We start from the raw sequence: 22,310 nt of genomic DNA on the forward strand, positions 1-22,310 counted from the left end.
AGTCAGTCGCCTTTGGACCCTTTCCAACATCTCTTCATCCTTCTGAAAACCAGGTGACCAAATCTGGGCACAATAGTCCATGTGTGGCCTAATCAAAGCCTTATACAATGGAACAAGAATCTCCCTACTTCTACACGTCAGTGTCCTCCTCATCATTCCCAGAAGTCTTTGTGTTGTCTTCACAATTTTGGCGATGTGACCCCTAAATTTTAGATCCTTATCCACTATCACTCCCAGATCTCTTATTTCCTCTACTTCCAACAATATATTCTCACCAAGCATAAATTCTGCATCCCATCTTTGTTTTCCAAATTTTAAAACCTTACATTTTGCAACATTGAACTCACATCCCCATTTGCTTGCCCAATCACTCAATTTATTCAAGTCTTCTTGCAAGGCCACAACATCTTCACTACTCTTTATGGTTCGTCCCAACTTTGCATCATCTGCAAACAACTGAATATCTCCATCCAAATCTTCGCCAATATCATTAATATACAAGTTAAATAGTAATGGCCCTAAAACAGATCCCTGAGGCACTCCACTAGTGACTTTCCTTTTCCTGGATATTGCACCCCCATACACAACTTGTTGATACCTATCAGATAGCCATGTGTTAGTCCTGTGTTATGTGTTATGTCCATTAATTTCTTTCTGGATTCATCAGTTTTATTAATTCTGAATTGTTCTTTGATATTGTCTCTTTCTCTAATCATTGAATCAATATTGTGATCTTTCCAGTATGATATCCAGTTTTTTTTCCATTTGCCTCTTGGTATTGTTGCTTTGGTAGCTTTATTGATGTGTGAAGTAAGGATTTGTAATTTCCTGTCAAGGTTTCCAGAGACAGGTTCATCTTGACAGAGGCTCTCCAAGATTTGAGTAAACCTTGTCCAGTTGGCTTTTCTGAAGTTCCATGTCCTTTTGATTTGCTGTTCTTGATCAATCTTGAAGTTTAGTGTTGTTATTATGGGTCTGTGGTCACTGATGGCATTTCCCAAAATTTTCCATTGTGCACTTGATGCAGTGCTATAATTAATAGCTGTGATGTCAATAGCAGATTCAGTTCCCATAGTTTTAGAGAGATAGGTGCTCTGTCCATTTTTAATTGTTGTTAGTTCCAAATCTGTAAAGAGGTCTTCCAAGTGTTGACCTTTATGGTCTAAATCGGGGAAGCCCCAAGCTGGACGTTTTGCATTTACGTCACCAAGTATGATGGTTGTATCAGTTGGAGCTTCGCTTAGCTTTTCAGTGATGTCTGTATCAATATTTGTATTATCAGGGTGATAGATGTTTGTGATTGAAATAGAATGGTTTGGTAGGTGTATTTCGACAGCTAGAGTTTCTGTCGAACTGTTATTATTTAAATATTGATTTAGAGTGATTTCTTTGAATTTGATTTCTGGGGTCTTCAAAAGGATAGCAAGCCTGCCACCTGCTCTTTCCTTCCTAAGAATTGTATATCGTTTGATGCTGAAGTTCAGATTTTTGTTCAGTTTTGTTTCCTGTAGACAAGCAATATGGATATTGTTTTTGTAAAGCATGTATTTAACTTCATCCATTTTTCTCTGAGTACCACTGATATTGAGTTGCAAAATGTTAATATGAGTCCTCGTAGCATATTTATCATCAGGAGCTCGGACTGCCACCCCAAATACGTCAGCTGCCCTGGACGCAGGAGCATTGGTTGAGTTCTTTCTATGACTCTTCATTGGAAAATTGAATGCCGTTGCCACGTTAGTCACCTTGAAATCGGACCTTAAGAAATTTTATCAAAAGCTTCAAGGGTCCGGGGGGGGGGGCACGAGGACGTGGGGTCAGACTTCTTCCTCTCGATAGTGTGTGTGTGTGTGTTACCTAGATATGATAAAGAGGACCTTAGCAGAAGATCAGTAATAATGAATAGCATAATAGCCAGAATGTGTCAGAAGAGAGGATTCGAATATGCAGATACTTGGAGGGCATTTGAGGACAGAAAGGAACTGTATGCAAGAGACCGCTTGCATTTGAATGAGGAAGGACATGGACATCTGGAGAGATTGCTGTTTTCTGAACGAGTCAGTGTGTCAATGCAGGGAAACTAGAGTTCCCAGGGTGGATGGTAGTAGGGGTGGCCTCTTAGGAATGGGTGCTTGGGGGGGGGGGGGGGGAGGTGGATGACATCAGGTAACACCGAGTCCAGTGGGTTCTGCAGGGGATAATGATAAGTATGGAAGCAGTGACATTTTTATGATTTATACTAATGCCAGGAGTATCCAGAATAAAAGAGATGAATTGGTGGCACTGATAGCATCTGCCTGGGCAAAGATTATTGAGATTACTGAGACGTCGTTGACGGAAGATGATATAATAATAGGAATAAAACTAACAGGGTGCAGCATTTTTCAGCAGGATAGGAGGGAGAAACATGATGGTGGAGTACTGCTTATGATAAGTGATGACTTTTCTCCTCTAAGAGTGGAGGCTTTGGAAGGCAGTGGCACTAATGGTTTTGAAACCATATGGTGTAAGGTAGACATGGGCAAGACAGGATATTTGGTGGGGTGTTGCTACAAGCCAAGGAATACAGAGGGTGGGGAACAGGAGATATTTAGACAATTGAGCTTGGCAAGTGCAAGTAGAATGATTGTTATGGGAGATTTTAACTACAGCAGTATAAGCTGGGAAGAGGAAAATGCATGTAGTAATAAAGGAATGGAATTTCTAGAATTCTTGAGAGACAAATGTCTTAGGCAGCATGTAATAGAGGGAACAAGAAGTTCAAGAGTTTTGGATTTGGTCATAGCATCAGAAGAGCTGATAATAACTGAGATGACATCTCTTTACCCAGTTGGAGAGAGTGACCATATGGTTTTGACATGGAAGATGAATAGATATGCAGGGATATCAAAGAAAAGGGAACATATAAGGAATTATAAGGTGAGTGATTATAATAGTCTTAGATATCATCTTGGGACAGTTCCATGGAGGGCAGAATTGGAAGGCCAAGATATCATTAGTGATATCTTGGCCTTCCAATAAAAGGTGATGATGGTGAAGAAAGATGGGAAATGGTGAAGAAATATTTATAGCAGCAATAGTGAGCTGTATTTCACGAGTGAAGACACAATTTGGTGTCAAATGGATGACAAACAACATCAAACAGGAACTGCAGTTGAAAAAGAGATTATGGAAGAGATATGAGGAGAATGTGAAGAATATAAGACTCAGGCCAGGAGAGTGACTAGTATGGTGAGGAAGGCAAAACTGGAATATGAGAAGAGATTGGCACTAGGATCCAAAGAAAAGCCTAGAATTTTTTTAGCTATGTTGCTAGTAGGAGGAGAAATGATTATGTGAGAATGACATTTCAAGGGTAAAAATGGTAATAGAGAGACTGATGCAGAGGACATAGTGGAGTTGTTCAATGAGCACTTTACTAGAGTATTTCATCCTGGAGAAGGTTTAAGGTTTTAATACTAGAGGGGTAGGGCAGGTTCGAGGTTTTAGAGGAGAGTGTGTTCGAGATAGTGAATACTCTGGATGTCAGTAAATCAGTGGGGACCGGATGGTATTTCACCATGGGTTTTGAGAGAATGTGCAAAAGAACTGACAGGTCCTTTGACCTAGCTTTTCAATGAAAGTCTGGCTATGTGAAAGATACCCAAGGAAGGTAAGATAGTACCATTGCATAAGGGTAGTAGCAGACTGGAAGTGTCTAATTATAAACTAGTTTGTGTGTCATCAGTAGTTATTAAGGTGTTAAGAAATTAGTCCCTCACTAATTTCTCCAAGACTCGCTTGGACAGATGAGGGTAATGTTATCTGTGAGAATCAACATGAATTTGTTAAGAGACGCTCTTGCTTCAGTAATATGATTGTCTTTTATAATAAAGTGACAAGAGTTAATGAGGGAAAGGCATACACTGCCATTTTTTTGAATTTTGCAAAGGCATTTGACAGGGTACCACATGATAAGGTGATATTTAAGTTACAGCACATGGGTTTAGATGTTTGGTTAGTCAACTGGATTCAGGATTGGCTGTCTGATAGGTATCAGAGAGTTGTGTATGGTGAGGCAATATCAAGGAGGCAGAAGGTTACAAGTAGGGTTCCACAGGGCTCAGTACTGGGACCTGTATTGTTTAATCTTTATATCAATGATACTCTCAATGGACTGCAGAGGGATATTCAGTTGTTTGTAGATGATGTGAAGCTGGGAAGGGTTATTAGTAATAGTATAGATGTGGCAGTCCTGCAAGAGGATTTGAATAAACTAGACAGATGGGCAAATGAATGGTCGGTTTAATGAAGAAAAATGTAAAGTCTTGAGGTTTGTGATACATCAATGGGAGGCTGCATACTTGATTGGAGGAAGTAGGGGAGACAACAGATCTTGGGGTGATGATTGATAGAAAACTGAAATTCACGGGACATATTGCAAATGGGTTTAGGGCCTCCCTCAATGAGTCTAAGGACTCCTTGGAGTCCCCATAGTAGTAATAATAATAATAACAATAAAAAATGTGATGAAGGTAACCCAGAGGTTGCTGCAGTACTGAGAAGGACACTGACCAGCAGAGATAGAAGAGTTATCATTCCATTGTATAAGACCCTGATCAGACCTCACTTAGACTATTGTTCTCAAATTTGGTCTCTAGGATTTGAAAGGGATAAATTAAATGTGGAAAGGGTGCAGAGGCAGATAACAAAGATGGTTTCAGGACTGTACAATGTTAATTATGAGGATCGGCTGAGGGAATGTGGACTGCAGAGTTTGATGAATAGAAGAAGGAGAGGTAATATGATCGAGACTTTTAAACTGTTGAGAGGCAGTTACTGGGTGGACACTGGGGAGTTTTTTCACTTGGTGGACACTGGGGAGTTTTTTCACTTGGTGGAGCAACCGGAAGGAGCAATGACAAGGGGCCATGCCTGGAAAGTACAAAAGTAAGCTGTGAGCAAGATGGTGAGGAGTGGTTTCTTTGCATGGAGGGTGGTGGAACTGTGGAATACATTGTCTGATAGAGTGGTGAGAGCAAGAAAGGTCATTGAGTTCAAGGAGTGGTATGATAGACTTTGTGTTTCCTAGGAAGGACCTCTCTCAATGAGTCTCTTGACTCCATGGAGTCCTGAATAATAATAATTATTATTTATTTAATACATTAATTATGACAGTTTCCAGCTTTTAGGAATGGTTAGGCATTCATCATGAAGAAGGTTAGGTCAATGGATTAGGACTTCAGCATTTTCTTTGTATAAACATTTATGTTTATACATGGATCTATGAAACAGTTTGGCATTTTGACATTGGTTTCCTATGTTCCTAGACTGGTGTTTTGAATCCTGTGTTGATGAGCCAGATGTTCAGAGATGCATTTATTAGATCTTCCTGTTTGTACGCAGTAAGACAAGTTAACTATGTTTACTTTGTATACATCAGTTAGCATCAACAGTGAGAGTTTGTCTTTTGGAGAGGATAACAGATTATGAATTTGATTGAGGGGTTTGTATATAACAATGAGTTTATATTTTCTCATAGTTTTTGCCACTCATTCAGAGATGCCTTTAATATATGGTATAGAAGTCTTGTGTTCTTGTCTAAGTATAGGAGAGTTGTTATTTTTATTTTCTGTATTGTTCTTGGATTGCATCCATTAAGTCAAGCTGAAATTCACAACCCCCTTATACAGTTTCCAGCAATGGCCTCTTGTTCTACTCCCCTCTCCCATTCTATGAAAAATCTCTTCCATGTTGACCCGATAACAACCCCTGACTAGCTTATATGTCTCAATCATATCCTCCCCCTTCCTCATATTCATGAGGCTGTGCAACTTACATTCTCTTAATCTGTCCTCGTACTCCACATTCCAAAGACTACTTTTGTGAATCTTCTCTGGAGCTTTGCCATATCATATCCTCATATCCTCATCACCATGAAAACCCAGCGACCAAATCTGTGCACAATAATCCATATGAGGCCTGATCAATGGAATCATAACCTCTCTATTTCTGGATATCAGTTACCTCCGCATCATTGCCATTATCCAATGTGATGTCTTCACAGCTTGGCAGTGTGGCTCCTGAATTTCAGGTCCTTGTGCACCAATACTCTTACATCTTTCATCTCCTCTACTTCTGTTAAAGTTTCCCCACCAAGTGTATACTCTGCATCCCATTGTTGCTTACCAAATCTCAAAACCTTACACTTTACAACAATGAACTGATAGTTCCACTTATCTGCCTATTCACGCAATCTATTCAAGTCCTCTTGTAAGGTACTAACAACCAATTGACTCGGCATTGCTCTCCCAATTGACTCGGCATTGCATCATCCACAAAGAGCTGGATATCACTAGTTAAACCCAACCCAATATCACTAACATACAAATTGAACAACAATGGCCCCAAAAACTGACCCCTGCAGCACGCCTCTAGTGACCTTTCTCTTTTGGAATACAACACCCCCATATAAAACTTTCTGATACCTATCTGACAACAAGTCACTGATCCAACTCAGAGTCTGTTATCCAGTCCCATCTGTTTCAATTTATTTAAGAGCTTGTCATGTGGCAGTCTATCAAAAGCCTTTGCAAATTCTAAGTACACCCCTGTATATGCATCTCTCCTGTCCAAGGTATTTGTCGCTTGTTATAGTACATAAGTAAGTTCGTGAAATATGATCTCCCCTTAACAAACCCATGCTGATAACCACAGAGAATACTACTGTTATCAACCCATTTCTGTATCCTACTTCCTTCTTACCAATCTCTCCAGTATCTTCACCACAACACCAGATATATAGAGTGGCCTGTAATTTGAAGCTACAGACTTATCGCCACCTTTATACGGTGGAACAATTTTACCCTCCTTCCACTCCCTTTGAACCTGTGCTGTTGTAACACTCTTATTAAACAGGCATGCCAATGCTACTGCCAATTCCCTGGAACATTCCCTTAAGATGTTTGGTGATATGTCATCAAATATCAATATTGCCTTATTGACATCAAGGTTATTTATTTTCTCAAACACCTCCTGCTCACTTACAATTAAGCCATCCCCTCCTATGTCCTCTACACTTAATTTCCTCACAATTCCACCCTGATCAGGATTATTATTATTCATGAAACCTCCAAGGAGTCCGAAGACTCATTGTGAGAGGACACCAACTATACAACTGTCTCCACCACTACACCGAACCTCTACTGCAAATCATCTCCATCAACGCCATCTATGCCCACCACCACAACCAACATCTTTTCTTTTTTTTTCTTTTTTTTTAGATGAAATATTTATGAATTAAATAGTCATTACGTGTGTTTTTAGTGACAATATCTGTTGTCTGTATATGGGATGAAACACCCAAGTTTTCCGAGGAAAAAACCCTGCTATCTCCATATGAGATCGGCTAACTCACCTTCGATTGAAAACATCCATATAAAGATTCCTCCCATCACGACGAGAATCAAGCTTAGGCCTATTCCAATTGAAGGGCGCAATGTACCGTTGTTCTTACAACTGTGCTACGGAGCTGCTACACCTTTATGAATTGATCACTGAATACCTCAACAATGTCTTCTGCAGCAGTTACCATTCTACCACTTTCATCCACTATCATCATCTTACCATGATCATTCTTACTTTCCACATATCTAAAAAAACTCTCTTGGGTGGTTCTCCACCTGATTTGCCAATTTCGGCTCATACTGCTGTTTTGTTTTCCTTACTAAATAAGTTACTCTCCTGACTTGTTCTTTATACTCTTCATGTAATTGATTATTACCATTATTCATCTTGTACTTCCTTCATTTATCATCTTTTTTCCAGATTTCATGCTTAAACTCCACATTCATCCATTTTACACTTACCTTATTCATCCTTTTAATCCCACATATATCCTTTCCTCACAAAAGTCTGTTGCTAGCCATAATCCAGGTGATCACTTCATGATCACTTTCACTAAGTTGAGGAAAATGTGAAACTCCTCACACAATTATATCCTCTGATGAAATGAATGAGATCTAAAACTCTCGCTCCTCGTGTGCCCTCCTTCACGTGTTACCTGAGATAGTTCTCTCAAGAACTCGAGAAATTCCTTTTTCTTATTCCCTAATGTTATCTCTTCATTCCAATCTGTACCACCATAATTAAAATCACCCGTTATAATTATCATTCCTTTGTTCACTAATCCCAGTTGTTTATATATTTCTTCATCACCATCTTCCACATTCCTGGACCTATAGCAAAATCCAACTAAATATGTCTTCCTATCAACTTCCATGTTACACTACACTGCCAATTACATCCACAGTTACATCCTCTGATGAAATGATTGAGATCTAAAATTCTCGCTCCTCGTGTGCCCTCCTTCACATGTTACCTGAGATAGTTCTCTCAAGAATTCGAGAAATTCCTTTTTCTTATTCCCTAATGTTATCTCTTCATTCTAATCTGTACCACCATAATTAAAATCACCCATTATAATTATCATTCCTTTGTTCACTAATCCCAGTTGTTTATATATTTCTTCATCACCACCTTCCACATTCCTGGACCTATAGCAAAATCCAACTAAATATGTCTTCCTATCAACTTCCATGTTGCAATAACCATTTGCCACTATTTCCCGCTTTCATGTCTACCTTATGTGGACTTAATTCCTTAAAGCAGCACTCCCCCTCCCTTCTTTCATCCCATCCAATTCAATGGGATGAAACAAGGGAGGAGGATTGAATAATATAGAAAACAAAACAGAAGTATTAGCCTAAGCAGTGTGAATTAATACTAAACCATATTGGTTGTTCTCTTCATGGTATATCTGAAACAAGATGGTCAGATCATGTTGAATGTGTAAAGCCTTTTGCAGCTTACTTGCCTGGCATAGAAATGTCACATATATGGACTGAGTGGCTTCAAGTTCATTATCTGTCACCTGACTCACAAAATGAATTATCTCAGAATGCTCGAATCTTGTGAAACAACACATTTTGCTTGAAAGGCAATCTGCAAAGTACTTTGCAGTAATAGTAGATTATACTATTACTAATAGATTTTCAAAAACTATCTAGTAGATGCAATGTCTAAATGTATTCCAAGGATAAGAAGTTAAATAAGGTAGGTCTGAGATGGATGAATAAAGAGATTAAGCATGTGATACAGAGAAAGAGGGCATTGTAGAGGCATCATAAGAGAAGTGGAAATAACCAATACCATGAGGTCTACAAAGACCAGGCAAGGAGGTTGACTTGGTTGGTGAGAGTAGCTAAAGAGAGGTATGAACAGCAGTTAGCTAATGAAGCCAAAAAGAATCCTATTCTTTCAATATGTAGCCAGCAAAAGAAAGAATGATTATGGAAGGATGACACTGATAGGAGAAAATGTATAAAGACAGCTGTTGCAGAATGTGTGGTGGAGATACTTAATGAACAGTTCATAAAGGTCTTTCAGCCTTGTTAATGTGACTACATAGAGAGATTGAGAGCAGTAGATGATGGGGAGGAGAGACTGACTGTGAGTGAGCAAGAGGTGTATGGGGAGTTGAGTAAACTAGATGATAATAAGGATGTGGGATTTGATAATATATCGCCACATATTCTGAAAGAATGTTTCAGGGAGTTGACACTTGCCTTCACATATTTTTTTTAATACAAGTCTTGCACTCGGTCGAGTTCCTAGGGAGTGGAAGGAGGGCAAGATTGTGCCATTTCATAAAGGAGGTGATTGAACTCAAGCATCATATTATAGGCATATCTGTGCATCAGGTGTTGTGGTTAAGTTGTTGGAGAAGCTTATGACAACTAGGATCCAGATTGCTGTCATTGTTGACAACAATGGTATTATCTTTGATGGGCAGCATGGATTTGCTAAAAGGTAGGTCATGTTTTAGTAATCTACTTACTTTTTACAATAAAGTGACTGCTTCCTTGGACAGAGGAGAAGGATGCACAGTAATATACTTAGATTTCGCCAAAGCTTTTGATAGAGTACCTCATGATAAATTGGTAGTCAAACTAGCAGATGGGGTTGGATATTAGATTAGTGCATTGGATTGGAGACTGGCTATCTGATAGGTATCAACAAGTTGTGTATGGGGGAGCAATATCCAGGAAAAGGAAAGTCACTAGTGGAGTGCCTCAGGGGTCTGTTTTATGGCCATTACTGTTTAACTTGTATATTAATGATATTGGCGAAGATTTGGATGGAGATATTCAGTTGTTTGCAGATGATGCAAAGATGATGCAGATGACTAACCATAAAGAGTAGTGAAGATGTTGTGGCTTTGCAAGAAGACTTGAATAAATTGAGTGATTGGGCACGGAAATGAGGATGTGAGTTCAGTGTTGCAAAATGTGAGGTTTTAAAATTTGGAAAACAAAGATGGGATGCAGAATTTATGCTTGGTCAGGACATATTGTTGGAGGTGGAAGAAGTAAGAGATCTGGGGGTGATAGTGGATAAGTATCTGAAAATTAGCGGACACATTGCCAAATTTGTGAAGACAACACAAAGGCTTCTGGGAAATGTGGAGGACACTGACGTGTAGAAGAAGGAAGATTCTTGTTCCTTTGTATAAGGCTTTGATTAGGCCACACATGGATTATTGTGTCCCCAGATTGGTTTTCAGAAGGATGAAGAGATGTTGGAAAGGGTCCAAAGGCGACTGACTAAGGTAGTTTCTGACTTCTGGAATGTCGAGTATGAGGAAAGATTGAGAAGATGCAATTTTCAGAGTCTGGTGGACAGGAGGAAGAAGGGAGATATGATAGAGACATGTAAGTTGGTAAGGGGTTGTTATAGGATCAATGCTGGAGAAGTTCTACAGAAAATAGTGGGAGATCGGGGAGAACCAGTTGTCATCCCTGGAAACTGTATAAAGAAGGTGTGAGTAGGGGAGTGAGAGGCAGGTTTTTCTCGTGCAGAGTTGTAAATGATTGGAATGTCTTGCCTGAGAGTGTGGTGTCTGCAAGGTGTTTGAATGTGTTCAAGGCACAGTAAATGAGCTGTGTGTGTGTGTGTGTGTGTGTGTGTGTGTGTGTGTGTGTGTGTGTGTGTGTGTGTGTGTGTGTGTGTGATAAAAGGACCTCCCAGATGAGTCTTTGACTCCATGAGTTCTTGGGGTAATAATAATAATAATATACCAGATTCTTCCCATATTGAACAAACATTTCTTTTGGAGATATACTTTTAAAAGAAATGAAATACTCTATTTCTTTCATTTATGAGATTCACAAAAGATTTCTCAAGTTTACAGATTGTAGCAACAAAAGAGGAGAAGAAATTGTTCAGTCGATAACTGAATACATTGAAAGAACATACTAATTCTCTCAGTGATTGTTGAGCTGAAGCCAACAATTGGGCAAATATGGCCAGAAAATACAACGGCACACAAAAATAAAAGAGCACTACTCAACAGTTATTCATTCACCTTGCAGTTGTCACACACTCAAATTGTGTGGAAATGATTCTGCTGAATGCATACCTGAAGCAATAACCTTTTTTGGAACAATTCAAACTGTGTACCAGCTATTCAGTTCCAGCCCAAGCAGTGTGAATTAATGCTAAACCATATTGTTTGTTCTCTTCTTGGTATATCTGAAACAAGATGGTCAGGTCATGTTGAATGTATAAAGTCTTTTGCAGCTTTCTTGCCTGGCATTAAATTAGCACTGGAAGACCTCCTTGAACTAAATTTGATGGCCAAAACAAGAATTGAAATCCATGGAGTTTTACTATATGTGAGACATCTTTTGCCTGTATGTTAATGTCAGCCATGTGGTACAAAATATTAGCTGACATAGATATTTGCAACAAGGTTATCCAAGCTAGAGATGCCATACTGGATGTTGATGCTGTTTCCAAGCATAGTAACTCTCCTCACAGAGCTGATAAAGCTTCACAATAATGTAAATGCATGTGGAATGAAGTCAAATTGGTTGCTGAAACTTAAATATAGAAATAAAACTCTCCATCACATCTACAGGAGACATAGATATTTCATGATGACGAATTATTTCATGAATGACACAGATGATACTCCATAAGAGGCCTGCTTCAGAAAGTGTATCTTTTACATTTTGGTAGACAATGTTATAGTATAACTTAATTAAGTATACGTTATTTATGCTGCCAGAAAAAAATAGCCCGTAGTAATAATATATGGGTACACCATTCTGGCGATTCGTATAATAAGGGTATGTAAGTTCGGTTCACTTAAACTTTGGTATTATCCAGGTCTATCTACTCACTGATGAGACCTCAATAAAGGTCAAAACCGGTCTGGGTAGTGATCTCTCCTCATAATGTAAAACAGTAATACATCTCCTAGGAGCTGTGTTTTACATTATGAGAAAATATTAAGGATAGTGATGGATTTTGCTCCACCTTTGCTCCGAGTTGCCCTAGTGTTGTACTACCCAGGTGCTGATTTACACTTGGACTCGCTGATAGTTCTTCGGCATGAAACTCTTAGATTTCGATCTCCAAGTTTCGTATCCGCTTTAAAATAATGAGGGATTTATTATTCCCTTAACTTAATTAAGTATAGTATAATTAATTTATGTTATAATAATTGTTATACTAATTAAAAAGTATTCAAGGTCTATAGGATTTATTCAGGAATGTCTTGTGGATTTGGCTGGAAAATACAACAGCGCACAAGCAAAACTAAAAGAACAATACTCAACAGTTATTAATTCACCTTGCAGTGAATGAATAACTGTTAAATGAAGGCAGAGTATTGAATCAAACATTGTCAGAAAATAATATAAAAAAATCAGATTCCTTCATAGAGAATTCTAAGCATTTCACTGAAAAATTAAAAAGCATCACCATCTTAAAAACAGACATCCTTGCAAGCCTAGACGTGGTTTCGTTATTCACCAACGTACCTGTTGAAGAAGTTATCAAGATCATAGAAAATCTCTATCCACATGACACAATTCATTTTTTTCACCATTGCCACAAATCAAATTATTTTTAAGTGAATAACACAATTTATGAACAACTTGATGGCTTAGCCACGGGCAATCCCTTATCACCTCCATGTGCTGATCTGTTCATGGAAAAACTAGAAGCTGACATCCTTTCCAAAGTAAATCCAAAGCTGTTGGTTTGGCGGAGATACATAGATGATGTTTTCATAATTTGGAAAGGCACAGAAACTAACTTATTTGATTTCCTTACAAAAATAAATTCCTTCCATCAAAAAATAAAGTTCACGTTAGAGCTTGAAAAGAATAACCAAGTGCATTTTCTAGATACACTAATAAAGAAATAAGAGACTGGACATACCTGCGCTACAAATCATCTCACCATATTGCGCAAAAACTCAACATAATACATATGCTTAAAAATAGAGTGACCAATATTATCTCAAAAGAAAAAAATCTCCTTGATGAACTCACTCTCATACCTCAAACACTAGTAAACAACGGTTACCCAAAAAATTTAATCCAAAAGATTCTTCATAGAAACCCTCCACAGCAACAACCTCCTGTCGTACAATATACATCATCCATCGTCATCCCTTATGCAGGCTCAGTTTCAACAAAAATAGCCAAACTCCTGAAGTCTTTCAACGTCAGAGTTGCTCTCAAACCTGTCAAAACTATACGCCACATTTTAAGATCTCCTAAGGACATTAATGCCTTTTTCAAATACGCAGGTGTATACAACATCCCATATTCCTGTGGATTAAATTACATAGGCCAAACATCAAGAATCCTGGAAATTCGAAAAAAAGAACATATAGGGAACGTGAACAACAGAACAGAACAAATACGTCAGGATTAGCCCATCACTTCTCGATCTCTAACCACACTATCGATTAGGATAACAGTTCCATGCCTTATACAGAAGATTTTAGATGTAGAAACTTCAAAGAAGCCGCGGTTGTACTCCGTTCAGGAGAAAATCTAAACAGAAATCAAGGAATGATTCTGAAAAACATCTGGAAAAGCCTAATAAATTCACTCAGCTTACCAGAATTTCATTTCGCCAAAAACTATATAACACGCTCAATAAACAATGACTGAGACACCATGCTCCATGCTTATGATGTTATGCATCAGTTTTAATTTATTTGACTGTGTTACTCCATTCTTCTTTTTTACTAGCAAACATTAGTGTGTACCGTTATACTTGTCCTGAAGAAGCCAGACAGAATAGCTGGTGAAACTTGTTGACAATTTGTGTGTATCATTTACTAATATCTGGTCAATGAATAAAACCAAGAAAAAGCTCAAGTTTTAAAGCTTTTTTGCTTACTAATATTTATGTTTACTAATATCTGATGATTTGATCTATATTACAATATAAAAGGATGTTTCAATGTGAATTCTTTCTCTTTATCTGTATTGTAGCATAAACAAAGCTGTTTAAATCAAATGTGCTTTCTTATCTCTGATTCTCTTTTATTTTATTTATATTTATCGTGGAGGGACTATAAGGCCTTAAATTCAGAAAATTAACAAATATCTCCACTCTCTCTCTCTCTCTCTCTCTCTCTCCTATTCCATGCCCTTACAGGCTACATTTCATGGCATAAAACCACAGTGGATAAAAACAGAATGATTAATGGAGAAGAGGAGCCCAAAAGAAACTTGGTATCCCCTGATAACATTCTTCTCAGAGGCCCTCTTAGTGCATCCTGATACATAGAGATTATCACCTGGTTCCGACCAGGATGATTGTCCTTACTTTTGATACACCTAAACTTCTAACATCTGTAAAAGCAGAGTATCGTAATTGTCCTGTTTGGCTTTACATCCTCCATAATTCATCGAAATGCTTTGATGCTTCCATAGGTGATGATTTTGGCTTGTATAGCAATACAAGCATGCCCAAACTTCTTGTCATGGCTCTACCACCTGTGGCCGATATGGTAATAAAGAGCATGATAATAAATCTTGCTCTGCAAAGAAAGCTAAATGTGTGAACTGGCAAGAAAATCATCCAGCCTACTCCCATGCATGCCACAGGTGGAGAGATTAAAAAAATACGAAAAATAAAAACAGAACCAAATGCATCATATCAGGATGCAAAGAAGGAGATAGTCTACCACACCTATTCACCAAACATATGCTGAAAAGGTGACAATTAAAAAAGTGTCAACAGCAACTCAATATGTCTCTTCCACATATGTCTCTTCTCATATGTGTCTTCCCATATATCTCTTCCACCATCTGATAATTTCCTCATGCTTCAACTTTATGAGTGCTTCTCTGTGGACTACATCAGTCACACTACCTATGGTTCTCACTCTTAATATAACTGTAAGAATGATGATCCATTTTGATGAGAACCCACTTGTCAAGAAAATGATGGCAGGGTTCTCACCGAAAGATAAGTCACCAGATAGCCTCATAGAAAAGATTGTTACTTCTGTATCCACTGAAAGTAAATTAAACTCAACAAATCATCCTGACACATCAGATGAAGTATTAAACATTTTTCCAGAAGGGATAGACACTGGTCATCCATACTTCCCAAAATCAATAGATAAATATAAGCCTGAACAAGGTAAGCTCTCAACATCTAGGAAATTGGACAAGCCTACAGAACCAAAAGAATAAGAAGTTGTGGAATTTGCCATAATATTGATGATATCAAGGTTCTCCTGTAGAAACACAAAATTTTGGTTTCTATCTGCAGGAAAAATATTTAAAACCCAGTGAGGATCCAATCTTAAGGTGTTTTACTGTTCTTATATATATATATATATATATATATATAAGAACAGTAAATATATATGATCCACACACTAAAGGCCACAAGACCTGTAGCCCATCAGTGCTGTGTGTGGGCAAGAGGAATAGAAGAAAGGCGGAATCTGTTCGCATTTTGCTTCAACAGCTGAGGGTTGTAATCTTTGGGGAAGGCAAAATGGGGGAGACTGTTCCATAGGACAGAAGTAGATGGAATAAAAGAGGAGGTGGTGAAGTTGGTTTGGTGGGTTTCAGGATGGACTATAAAAGGATATTGGTTAGCAATGGCTCTTGTTTTGATGATTTTGAAGGAGAGTAGAGGAATAATAGTAGCCAATTCAGCAGAGCACTGTCCATGAATGTATCTCTAGAAGAGACACAAAGCAGAAACTGAATGTTTGTGAGAGAGGGATTGAAGTGAGTTTGTTGCAAAAGGGGATCATTAATTATCTGGATTGCCCTCTTCTGAATAGAATCAAGCAATCTTAACGAGAATTTTGGTGCACCACCCCAAACATTGGAGCAGTCTTCGTAAGGACAGAACTAGAGATGGTCCTGCTCATGGTGGAGTAATCCTAGTAGGCAATCATACTCCTTTCCAACTTTACCAGCTCAATACTGCTCTGCAAGCAGTAGCAATTTGTATATATGTGGAATTTCTTATTACAGTATGTTCCATTTATTTATCACCAGTTGTGAGTTAAATGAGACTGAACTTGATAATCTTATATTGCAACTGCCTCAGCCCATACTTCTCATTGATGAATTTAATAGACACAGCACTGTTTGGGGTAGTGCTGTGTTCAATTTTTCAATGTTAAGCAAGTTCTCGGCTTAACATGGAAAAATTTATAATTTCAAAATTATTTTTATTTTTCACCATAATCTCCCTTAAGACTAATACATTTATTCCAACAATGCATCAACAACATTATCCAGTCTCTGTAGTGGTTCTCAGTAAGATCTGCAAAATATCCCTCTACAGCTGCAATCACCTCTTGATTCAAAGAAAAATGCTGACCAGTGAGGAAGAGTTTTAGTTTTGGGAAGAGATAGAAGTCAGAGGGAGCCAAATCTGGGGAATAGGATGGATGTTCCAAATAGTCATAGTGCAGATCTCTTAATTTTCCCATTGCCAAAACACCTTTGTGGACAGGTGCATTGTCCTGATGAAAGATGTTTTTTTTTTCTTCTGCAAACTGGCTCTTTTCTCATGAATTTTTTCATCTAGTCTGGTTAAAAGATCAGAATAATATTCCCCGGTTATTGTTTTACACTTTTCAAGATAATTAATAAACAAAATGCCTTTAGCATCGCAAAACACCGATGCCATGACCTTTCCTGCTGATGGAATTGACTCTGCCGTCTTTGGCGCTGAACAACTGGCTTCTCTCCACTGTTTTGACTGCTGTTTGGATTCTGATGTGTAATGGTGAATCCAATTCTCATCCATAGTAATTAATCGATGCACAAAAGTTTTATTCTTGTTAAAAGGCTCCACGCACTGTTCAGAGATTACCATTTTGAGTGCATTTTTGATCTGGTGTGAGCAAGCGTGGCACCCATCTTGCGCAAAGCTTTTTCATTTGCAATTCTTCATGCAAAATATATCATATGCATTCTTTTGAAATGCCTATAGTCTCAGCAATTTCATGGCTTTGACTCGCTGGTCATCCAATACCATATCGTGCACTTGATCAATGATTTCTGGTGTTGTTACACTTTTTGGACGTCATTCACGTGGATCATCTTCAAGGCTGGTACGGCCACATTTAAGCTCGACAACCCATTTCTTAATTGTCGAAAATGAAGGAGAAAATTGCCCATAAACTTTTATGAACTTCAAATGAATTTCTTTTGGCATTAAACCTTCTTTTACAAAGAATTTTATAACTGCACGATACTGAATTTTATCCTTTTCAAGGGTTACACTTTTGCTTCAGATAGCTGTATAAAACAAACTACTTCATAGAATGACTTGCAATTTCACATGGATGCTTATGACAGATGTACCAAGTTAGAAAAAAAAACTTGCCGATAGTGTTCCCATCTATCATCGAGGCTGAGACCTTTTCAGACCGTCCTCGTATATCATGGATTGTATTTGTTCATGCAGCAACAGCTGCAATTCAAAAAACACCATCTTGATTCTTAATTTGTCCAAAGCCGTGGTGGGATCCAGAGTGTCAAGAAGTCAAAAAAGATCAAGTCAGAGCATTTGATATATTTCATAGATACACCAACACATCAAGTCTAATAGTCTTTGAACATGCTTGGGCCAAAGCATGTTATGTGAAACATGAGAATCAAAAACAATCTTGGATCCAATTTACATCGCTGATTAATCACACAACCAGTGCAAAAATTGTATGGGATAAAATCCAAAAAAAAAGTATTTATTTATATTTTAGCATTGACAGTTCAGTTAACCAATCTATGGCACTATCTGTGACTAAATGCAAGTTCCTGAGGCTTCCAGGGAAGGATTATGTGAAGTAGTCATCAGTGGTATGATGCATAGTCTGCACAGCACCACACACACGCAAAAGGATGACTGTGCAGACTATGCTCCAGAGATGTCAAGGTTCATTTCTTTCTTTGAATTCTGCAAGTTTGATAGTTGGATCTGTTATCAGGTACTTGTTTGTAGGTTCATTCCATAGTATTTTCCATCAGTTCTTGGGACCATTATCTGGTATTTCCACAAGCCAAATGTTAGATCTGGAGGTAAGATGTTGAGCTGGAGGTTGAGATATATCTTGCTGTATAGTAAGGTACATGTTATTTCTGATTTTATTTATTTATTTGATGTAGCTTCTCTTCTGAAGCATGGAGGAATGATGCGGGAAACATCACTCATCCATGCTTCAGAACAGGCAACCATAGGAATGGAGTAAACCTTAAGGTATCAGAGATAGTTCTCATTGTTATATTAAGTTGTGTGTGTCTACGAGAGTCATGCAATGACTTTGGCTTCAAACTAGAAAACAGTATTCTCCCATCTAGGAGTTGAAATATTATAACTCCAAGTTGTTCCTGTGAGATTTTTTATGATTTTGTTCCTAGCAGATATCTTTACCTAAAGCTATTGCAGACACTTTGGGAGATAATTTTGCTAGAATCACAGCAGCAGCTTCATATCCTCTTTAATTTTTAATATTGAAAGAACAACAGAATAAACAGTGGCTAAACCTTTCTTTCATTTCTCTAGAGCAGTGCTTCCCAATCTGTGGGCCATGGCTCCCTTGTGGGCTGTTAGTTCCATGGGGACCTTTGACATCCATAAGTTTAGGAAGCACTGCTCTAGAGAACTGAAAGAAATTAAGAAATTCCTAAAGAAATTAAGGAATTAACTAAAAAGAGCTTTGTACTCTCATGGCAATCACATCCATCATGAAATTATAAAACATCTTCCATCATTTTTCATGGATCTCCTTTTCTTACTATACAACAGCATACACACGGAGGAAAAGCTTCCAGATTTTTGGCATAAGTCAATTGTCATTGCCATTACAAAATCTGTAAAGGATCCAACACAAGCAAAGAATTATTGATGTATCACATTGACCAGATATCCTTGTAAGATATTGGAATAATTGGTAAATGTTAGGCTTCTCTGGTACTTAGCAACAAACTTCTTTCCAAAAAATGTGTCTTTTCAAGTCCGGTGGCTTTCATAGACACTGATCAACATTGGACTATTTGGTCCATTGAGAAATGTGTAAGAGATGCTTTCCTGAAATGAGAACATCTGGTTTCAGTCTTCATTGATATAGAAAAAGCTTATGACACAGCCTGGAGATATGGCATATTAAAAGACCTCTTTAAGCATTGTCTGAGGGGACACCTTCTGTTTTTATTAAAAACTTTCTCTCCAGCTGGGTCTTTCATGTCTGATTGGGAAGTGCATTATCTCAGCCATATCATCAAGAAGAGGGCTCCTCAAGGATCTGTCTTAAGTGTGACATGCTCTGCTGTAAGGATTAATGCAATCACTAATCAGCTTCCTCCCATAATATGCAGTGCTGTTTATGTCGATGATGACCTCACAGTTTATTTTTGCTCCTGCAATACGAAGGTAATTGAAAGACAGCTACAACAAGCAATTGATTGTGTTTCTTCATTGACTCTTAGTAATGGAATCAGGTATCAGCAGAAAAGCTGTTCTGTGTACACATCTGCTGAAAACATATCACTCACTCAGATCCTGATTTTTGGGAGTCGCTTAAGGCTCAATGCCAAATAACTGGGAGGAGACCTCCACATCACCTTTCAGGAATGCAGAGAACTGACTGGGGCTTCTGACCTAATATCCAATCTTCACCTTCACGTGGTGTACCCTGTTTGTAGGTATCTACTGGTTATTGAACAAACAAGGATGGGCTAATAATTTGGGACTTAGCCGACTGAACTGTACACTCTATTGGCTTAAACCACAAATGCATGATAGCACAACATGATGAGATTTCATGCCGGCTGTGACATCATCCAGTTAAACAAGGCCCCTGCTGTTTTCGTTGGGGAGCCAGGGCAAACAATGAAAAGTCAGCTGCTGGAATAAGCTCCAACTCAACATCTAGAAGAAGAAGGATAAACCCAACATCAGAAGAACTGAAGATAGGAACCATCAGTATAAGTAGTATTAATGGAAAGGAAATCAAACTTGCAGAAGAATTGGAAAAGTACTACATGGGCATAATTGGCATTACTGAGACAAAGAAGACAAAAACAAGTGAGAACTTACTAAATAATCAGTATAGGATGTTATTTTTAGGCAATAATGATCAAGGAAAGAAAAGAGTAGCGATAGTATTAATACCAAAGAAAGATTAATTTCTTTGTTGATCATAAACTGGGAAGAGCAATTTCAGGAAGTTTTGATGTGGTGTTTACAAGAGGATTTGAACAAGTTGGTATTTTTTGGCAGATGAACAGGAATTTCAGTTCATTGTTTCTAAGTGAAGTTGTGCTTTGGTCAGGGAAGATTGAAAGAAATATCCTGTATTGGACAAAATTGCTCCAGGAAGTAGAAGTAAGAGATCTAAGAGAGTTAGTGAATACAGAGTTCGGAGACCTATTACAAAAGTTGTAAAGATTACCCAGCAAACTGCCACCATAATGAGGACATGGATAAGGAGGGATAAGGTAATGAAATGACATTCTCTCTCTCTCTCTCTGTACAGACTATTAATCGTGCCATCTGAATTTCCGTGCACAGATCTGCTCACCTGGATATCTGTACGTTAAGGAAATGTTAGGGAGACCACAGATGCAACTGACTATCTTAGTACTCTGGAAATTTAACTACAAGGGAATGTTCACTGCAGAGCTTTGCAGATGAGAAGAGGAAAGGTGATATGATTGAGACGTACAAGTTGGTGAGAGGAGCCTGTCAGATAAGTATAGGAGAGATATTGCATGTGGTAATACATGGTAGGCAAATGAGACATCATCTGAAACTGTGTGAGTGTTGTGTGAGGAAGTGAAAAGGAGATTTTTTTTGTGACAAGTGGTGAATGAGTGGAATGTGTTAATGCTCCAACAATGAATGTTTTCCTGGCAGGATATATATATTGTCTAAAAGAGTTTGGCCTCTCTCAGTGAGTCTACTGACTCCATGAAGGTCTAGAAATATTACTAATACTACTAATTTTTCTTTAGGGTGCACCAGTCTACCACCATCTCGACCAAGTAGTCCAGGTCCATCACCAGATATTGATTCAGAAATGCATCGTCCTCGTCATCGTTTACAACGTCAGAAAGCTCAAAGTCGTAAGACCTTTCGATTCCGGAAATCTCGAAGAGGTGCTGGTTGGACTGCACATACTGATACCCCTGAAGTTGTTGAACAGATTGCCATGATAACAACTAAAACTCAGCCACATGTACCAGATGGAACACCATGTGATGATGATTCTGTAATTCCTAAAGTTGATTTTGCTCCTGAAAATAATGCAGATGCTTATATTAATCGTTCAGCTTCAAACTGTGAAAATGCCAACTTTAATTTGAATTCCCAGTCTCCCAGTCCGAAACACCATTCTTCTCAACTTCCTACATACTCTTCTATCATGCACTGTGAATCAGCAGAATCTTTAAGTAATAGTGAAAAGTCTGCACTGTTGAAAGGTGAAGAAAAGCAAAAATTTGACTCACAGTCTTCTCTGCTTATGATTTTTCCATCAAAAGATGATGCAAGTATGAGTATGTAAAAATTATCTTGCATTATTTTTGAAATACTGATGTCATCAGTAATTTTGTTTGTATAACAAGATGACTACAGTTATGGAGAAAAAATATAAAAATAGTTGAATAAACTGTGCATTTTGCAAAGCCTAGTAAAATAAATTGCATGCAAACCAATTTTAATGTCTAATGCAATTTATTTTTCATGATGCTGTATCCTGTATCATTTTTTCTGTCAAGGAAATCATTTTGTGTAGGTTAAACCTTAACTTAAAATAATGTTACCTTTAACTCCCAATATCCATTGTGATAAAATATTATATTTGCTTACTGCTCATGATATCAGAAAATTACTTCCCACTCCCTCACTGATTATTTTCTCCAATTTATTTAACATCCTTACAATAATGAAATCTTATCAGTGTGATGTATGACAACAAT

The 22,310-nt window shown here is 38.0% G+C and overlaps 1 protein-coding gene across 4 annotated transcripts in view; it reads left to right on the plus strand.

Annotated features, from left to right (window-relative positions):
- Positions 1-22,044, plus strand: part of unc80 (unc80, NALCN channel complex subunit) — a 1,852,146-nt gene extending 1,830,102 nt beyond the window's left edge. For all 4 annotated transcript variants that reach the window (XM_090404461.1, XM_090404464.1, XM_090404465.1 and 1 more), the window contains one exon: positions 21,345-22,044. In XM_090404461.1, the coding sequence (XP_090260587.1) occupies positions 21,345-21,895 (551 nt within the window). In that variant the 3' untranslated portion in view covers positions 21,896-22,044. The remainder of the gene's footprint in view (positions 1-21,344) is intronic.
- The last annotated feature ends 266 nt before the right edge of the window (positions 22,045-22,310 follow it).

This window comes from Typopeltis vanoorti, chromosome 14 (genome assembly GCF_054136105.1).
Source record: "Typopeltis vanoorti isolate ZY-2024b chromosome 14, IOZ_Tvanoo_1.0, whole genome shotgun sequence".
NCBI classification, from domain to species: Eukaryota; Metazoa; Arthropoda; class Arachnida; order Uropygi; family Thelyphonidae; genus Typopeltis; species Typopeltis vanoorti.